The sequence below is a fragment of the Scomber japonicus genome, chromosome 12, assembly GCF_027409825.1.
Source record: "Scomber japonicus isolate fScoJap1 chromosome 12, fScoJap1.pri, whole genome shotgun sequence".
In the NCBI taxonomy this organism is placed as follows: Eukaryota; Metazoa; Chordata; class Actinopteri; order Scombriformes; family Scombridae; genus Scomber; species Scomber japonicus.
In genome coordinates, this window is record NC_070589.1 from 34,502,823 (window position 1) to 34,510,039 (window position 7,217).

Sequence of the window (7,217 nt, forward strand, 5' to 3'; positions counted from 1 at the left end):
CTAGCTGGTGAACATAGTGGAGCGTTTAGCAGCTAAAGAGCAACAACAAGTAAAATAAAATCAATTAAAACGTTGTTAAGACATAGAATGAACAGAATGTATAGGATCAAGATGTAATATAAACTATAGCCACAGTTTTTTAAATATAGACCTGGAAATGTGCAGCAGGTAAAGACGTCTGAGTATTTAGTAATTTAATACTTCTTAATCTCACATTTTGCCTCCAGCTCACTAGTTACATTATTCAGTGCTACAAAACTAAAAACAAAATAAAACTTTGTCATTTTTAAAGCTTCATTCATCTTTTTATAATTATTATTACTTTTGGCCACTAGATGGCAGCAGAACAAACTAAATGATCCACATGCAGCTCTATCTCAGCTTTATCTGAAACAAGGGGCCTCAAAACTGAAACAATGATTTAAAAACACACAAAGAGGCTTTATAGAGCTGATGGGAACATGAAGACTTTTAGGACAGAAACTGAAAAATACATATTAGGATTTGGAGGATTTACTGGCGTTTTGGTGTTGAGTAAAAGAAAACAACAGAACAGGCAGAGGTGGAAAGATGAATAAAGAGGAAGAAGCAGAAAGAGAGGAAAGGGTTCAAAGTTTTTAGCTGCTTTAATATGAATATTTCCTGAATTCCTCTGTGACAAAAAACTAAATGTACAAAATGATTAATTGAGAAAATAATTGACACATTAATTAAATTGGTAAATGGTAAATGGTAAATGGACTGTACTTATATAGCGCCTTTCTAGTCTGTGCGACCACTCAAAGCGCTTTACATGACATCATTCACCCTTTCACACACATTCATACACTGATGGCAGGGGCTACCACGCAGGGTGCCAACCTGCTCATCAGAGGGATCTAACATTCATTCACATTCACACACACCGTTGGCATAGCAACGGGAGCAATTTTGGGGTTAAGTGTCTTGCCCAAGGACACATCGACATGTGGACTGGAGGAGCCGGGAATCGAACCACCAATCTTCCAATTGCAGGACGACCGCTCTACCTCCTGCCCACAGCCGCCAAATTAAATAAATATTGAAAATAGTAATAATTAATTTCAGCTTGCCTACTTTACAAATAACTTATAGCATGATATGTTTATTTAAATGGAAGAAATATGACAAAATGAAATAAAGAAGTGAATAGGTCTCAGTCTTATTGAAATGTTGACTGATGGATGTATTAAACCTGTTTTTTTTCGCGGGTTTATTTGCAGATGAAAGGATGCATCCGAGTGCTGAAGGAGCAGCCGCCCAGCAGCGTGGAGGGATTACTGAACGCTCTCAGGTCTGACAGTCCTCAAACGCACCACACAGACTAAACATTCATTACTGGAGCTTTTCCACTATACAGTTCTAGCTCGACTCGACTCTGTTTGCTACCAGGAACCTTTTCCATTACTATAGTTCCTCCTCAACGTGAGCGGGGTCGTCATAGCAACACAAACACATAAACAATGGAGATGGACATGGAGGCGATGGTGTACTTGCTGCTGTATGTGTCTTTCTGTCACACACAAAGCAAGAGAAGAGAAACTGAATCTCTGTAACACTGTTGTCGGTGTTTAAAAATGGCCGGCAGTCTGATGATGTCACATGTTAGTATCGGCTCAGCTCGCTTGGATCCAGAAACAAGCAGTAGGTAGCAGCTACTGATCTGTTAAACACCTGGAACACATTTCCTTTAGGTTAGAGCAGCTTCCTTTCTTTCTTTTCCTTCCATCTGTCCTTTCTTTCTTCCTTTCTTTCTTTCCTTCTTTCTTTCCTTCCATCTGTCCTTCCTTCCTTCTCAGCTTGAGTCCAAGACAAATTTCCCCAAGGTGACAATAAAGTTTATCGTATCAAATTGTCTGATTCCAGTTTGTTAAATGAGAATAATTCCTGGTTTCTTTTCTTTCTTTCTTTCTTTCTTTCTTTCTTTCTTTCTTTAGTTTCTTCCTGTCTTCTTTTCCTTCCATCTGTCCTTTCTTTCTTTCTTTCTTTCCTGTCTTCTCTTTCTTTCTTTCCTGTCTTCTCTTTCTTTCTTTCCTGTCTTCTCTTTCTTTCGTTTGTTTCTTCTTTCCTTCCTTTCATCTCTTCTTCTCTTCCTTCCTTTTTTGTGTTTGAGGTCATTTATTTATGTATCAGCTTGAGTCCAAGACAAATTTCCCCAAGGTGACAATAAAGTTTATCGTATCAAATTCTCTGATTCCAGTTTGTTAAATGAGAATATGTCCTGGTTTCTTTCGTCCTCTGAGTCGAGTCGAGCTAGAACTGTTTAGTGGAAAAGCTCCATATGATTTTCTCTCCTGTTGCCGTCCATCAGTAGTCAGATATGATCAATAGTTTGGTCTTTCCCCCCTCGGCAGGTACACGACCAAACATCTGAACGATGAGACTACCTCCAAGCAGATCAAAGGCATGCTGCAGACAAATTAACTCCACGCTTCTTCAGCACAACTGGAACTGGAACGACGCAGCTCGACAAAAAGTGTTTTTATTTCTTTTGGTCCAAATTTTCAAAAACAAAGAAACTACTGAACAAACCTTCAGATAATAATACTTCTGTCTTTAACCTCATTTTTTTGTTTTGTTTTAAATTCTCTTATGAAAGAATATATTTCCTATAGAAAGTGACTGATGGAGTGATTCTTCTTGGTTGATCCAAGAACTGTAAAAATCAGCTGTTTTTATACAAGTTGCATTCACGTCATGTCGGAAACACAAACGTTAATAATAATAATAATAGCACAGTTAACGCTCGTATTTCTAGTTTCTTTTGCTCGCCGTTACAGCGCCCCCTACATCAGGCAGGATCACAATCCACTAATAGTTTACTGTTTTATAAGTTTACTGAACATCGCTTAAGATTAAAAAAACATTAACGTCCATCTCATAATGACCAGGTATAACTTTTCATCTCAGGATGATACTGAGTCTGTTAAATCTCTAGGAGGAGTTTGTTAATGTACGAAGACTGGAAATGGAGAGGATTTAAATCAAAATGTCTGACTTCCTGTTGGACTAGTTGTATTGAATTATTGATTGATTTCTGCGATCATATATTCCATCGTTTTTTTGTAAGACTTTCTGTGACTCTAAGGCCACGTTCAGACTGCAGGCAAATCTGATTCCTTCTCAAATCCAAATTTTTAGGCCTGACTGTCCACACTGGCTCTGTTCAGACTGGGCCACATGAATGACCAATCTGACAGGTTGTTCTAGCGTGTATTGTGTGATATGAGCCATCTCCCCAAAGATTAAGAGTTTGTTTCCGTCCTCTGTCCATGGACTGATGTTTACGTCCTCCAGTGATATCACCTAGCAACAACAACTGGAATAAGCGGGTCTGGTTTCGCGTAGAGACGTAGAGAGACGTCACAGACAGTCTAATCAGATCTGAGTGTTTGGAACTGTTCAGACTCAAAGGTGGTTTCCATCTGGATTGCAAAAATCGGATTTCATGTGATTTATGACTGTTCAGATTTCATAAGTCTTGGCTTGCAGTGTGAACGCAGCCTAGCAGCACCGCCTTGAGTCTAAAATCAGTTTTTTACCTGCTGTTTAAAAACCTCTTCTGTCCAGCTGTTGGGTTATGTGACGTTAAGTTTTGTTTAAAGGCTGCTAAAGACAAAAAATCTGCAAAAAAAAACCCCAATTATACTATATTATATAAGTTGTGGGAAAAAACAGCCTAAACGACATCCTGTTATTATTTTGAGGTTTTTATTCTTCTGGGACAATTTGGCTCTTTATTGTTCTCTAGAAACCAAGATGCCTGCAGTTGTGGTAATATGTCTCTAAACAGTAATAATAATAATAATAACAGTTTGGTACGAACTAACTAACTAACTGAGTCATCTTCAGTCTGGCATGTGACAAAAGGACATCGTCAGTAGCTGCGGATGTCTTGAAAGGAAGTCTTAATATAATATGAATCATTGTGGTTAGACTAAAAGGAATGATTCATGAATCCACACAGACAACAACACAAAGAGGAATAATCGTTTTTAGATCTCTTCATGTGGTGCAAAGTTCTCAGGAAACAATCATTTGCATTTTCAGTATAATTTAACTTTAACCTAGTTAAAACATAGCGGCGGTTCCTTTGTGAGCTCATCTGTGCCTCTGATGTGACGTGAATGCAGCTTTTTGTTTTTAGCAGTTCGGATCAGTTAGCCGCCGTTTTCTTGGAGTGTCGTTGTTGTTTTTGTGTGAATGGTGTGATGGATCAACCCCGCGGTATCGCCTCCACCTCCAGAACCCACAAACGGTACCGCAAGTTTATCAGACTGATTTTAAGTCCTCTGCCGCACTTCCTACCTCAGAAGAAGAAAAAAAGAAAAAAAGAAAAGTTTCTGTGGCCGAGGTTGTACTTTTCATCTAATAACATCAGAATTCATTTGTCCAATATTTTCATTTATGACCAAAATACCTGCAGAGCCGATGACTTTAGAGTCTCAGTCATGCTGTTTCCTGGTTCTGGGTTAAATCAGCAATGATTCATCAATTATAATCGATTAGTCTGCATCTTTTAAATGAATCGCCAACTGTTCTGACTTTTTTTAAGTTGTTTTTTTAATAGGAAAAAAACCTTCCAATTCTTTGCTTCTAGCTTGTTAAATGTGAATATTTTCTGGTTTCTTTACCAGCCTGTGACAGTAAATTTAACATTTTTTTGTGTTGTTGATAAAATGAGACATTTGAGGACTTCCTGTTGGACTTTAGGAAACACTGATCAACATTTTTCACCATTTTAAAGACAAAACAACTAATCAGTTAATCCACAACATAATAAACAGATTAATCTAATAATGAAAGTAATCATTAAGATTGCAGTTCATGTAGTTTTCTGGATCATTTGGTGGAAAAGCGTCTGCACATGCTCAGTAGCCAGTTTGACTGGTTGGACTGGAGCCGCTGCTGGTCCCAGTAACATCTGAACATTTTATTATTATTATTATTGTGACTGAGAAGCAAACAAAAACATTTCAAACTGTTTCCTCATTTCATTTTTTCTTTAATTTAGTTTCCACAGTTTAAATGTAACCTGGTGCATAAAAGCATGTAAAACCAGTCCAGGCCCAGTATGAGACTGGCTGCAGAGCGCTGGCAATGAAATGTTGTGGTACTGATGTGAGGGTCTGACTGGAAACCTGTACAAGCTTTTTTATTTTTTAAATTTTTGCTTTGTATGTTAATGCTGCAGTGTCAGGGATTGTATGGCATTAAACTGTTTTAAATGATGATTGTGATCGCAAAATAAAGTTTTTTTTTAAGTAAAAATCTGTTTCTTTGACATTAACAGCAGCAGAATTAAAACATACTATTTCTTACCTTTTTAATCTCTCTGTGACTCTCATGTTGTGTTCATGTTATATATGAGTAGGGGTGTTCATCTACTACATCGATCTGTGCTCGGCAAGTTGGCCTTCCAGACGACATATCGATCTAACATTGTTTTAAAATCTAATCAATCTACTAGGAAATAACGCATTGGATTTAAGCACGTCAGACTTTATATGGATGATTTTTCTTTGCACTTTTAATGATAAAGGTGTTAGACGTTACTCAATTCAGTCTGCCTATCTGTGATGTCATCGCTACGCGCCAGCAGCAGCGCAAATTTAAGAAGACAACTAAACAAAACATAGAGTGGCAAAATTATCAAGCCACCATTGCGGCCCAGTGTGTGGAAACACTTTGGCTTTTGCAAAGATGGAGATGTTCTAAATAAGTCACTCGCTGTTTGTAGGATTAAAGTACAACAGCAACAGTAAAGTACAACAGCAACACAACAAATCTCTCCAACCACATACAACCCAGATAGCAAAATTCTTTTGGCCCATATCTGGCCCACACCTGACATGTTCATCCGGCCCACATACAGCATGGAATGATGGCAGTTGGGCGGTCCGCTCATGTTTGCCAAAAGTGGGCCATAACCAAGCCATCACAATGCCAGATGTCAACCAAAAACACACCAAATAAACCAGTTCGGCCAAGACTGGCCCAAATATGTTTCAACAAAGGTGGGCCAAGTATGTTTCCTTATATGTGGGCCTCTTTAGGCTCACATCCGGATTAGTCATTGCCATACTTGCCATATTTCGGCCAAAGATGGGCCATATTCGTTTTGTGATATTTGGCCCAAATGTAGCATTTACTACATGGGCCAGTTTAGGTTCACGTCTGTTTTGTCCGGGCCAGAAGAATGCCTACAGTGCCGGATCATTGCCTCAAGTGGCCCACATTCGCATGCTATCTGGGTAAGGGTTAGGGTTAGGCACCACGGAGTTAGGGTTAGGCATCATGAGGTCAGGGTTAAGCACCATGAGGTTAGGGTTAGGCACCATGGGGTTAAGGTTAGGGTTAGGCACCATGGGGTCAGGGTTAGGCTCCATGGGGTTAGGGTTAGGCTCCATGGGGTTAGGGTTAGGCACCATGGGGTTAGGGTTAGGGTTAGGCTCCATGGGGTTAGGGTTAGACACCATGGGGTTTAAGTAAGGGTTAGGCACCATGGGGTTAGGCACCATGGGGTTAGGGTTAGGCACCATGGGGTTAGGGTTAGGCACCATGGGGTTAGGGTTAGACACCATGGGGTTTAAGTTAGGGTTAGGCACCATGGGGTTAGGGTTAGGCACCATGGGGTTTCACACAACAACGACCGGCCAGGCACTACTGTATTTTTATTGAAAATGAGAGCAGAAAAGGTTTAAACTTCCTGTTCATTCAACCTAAAGTGTTGGTTGCACTTTATTCTAATACAATGTGAATGCATTTGCCATTCATTGTTGTTTACCTGTTTGTTTATATCCATAATTAATTTATACCCGATTCCCTCACAAAAAACATCAGGAATCTAGGAAACTTCACCTGCAGTGTCCAGTATCTAGGTATTTACTGGTTGAAGTTTTGGCTAAAAAGTTACTGAATCGATTCGGATCGGATCGTTCTAAATGAACCAATATCATCCTTGAATCGTATTATACGAGTTATCCTAATAACCAGTTTCCTGCTCACAGATATCTATAATCATATAGGTGTGAATATAAACATGGTTCTTCATTACACTACTGAGGCTTCTGTCAGCTAAATGAATACTTTGTTAAACTGCCAATATGTTTTGTTTCTTCAGACTTCAGTCATCCACCAAACAAGAGAAGATTTCACACATTTTTCATGAGCACAACCCACATACTCATCACACTAAT

The 7,217-nt window shown here is 39.1% G+C and overlaps 1 protein-coding gene across 2 annotated transcripts in view; it reads left to right on the top strand.

The window, feature by feature from the left end:
- LOC128368677 (CYFIP-related Rac1 interactor B-like) overlaps positions 1–2,724 on the top strand; it is a 16,785-nt gene extending 14,061 nt beyond the window's left edge. For both annotated transcript variants that reach the window (XM_053329537.1, XM_053329536.1), the window contains exons 10-11: positions 1,242–1,312; positions 2,373–2,724. In XM_053329537.1, coding sequence (XP_053185512.1) covers positions 1,242–1,312; positions 2,373–2,442 — 141 coding nt within the window. In that variant the 3' untranslated portion in view covers positions 2,443–2,724. The remainder of the gene's footprint in view (positions 1–1,241; positions 1,313–2,372) is intronic.
- The last annotated feature ends 4,493 nt before the right edge of the window (positions 2,725–7,217 follow it).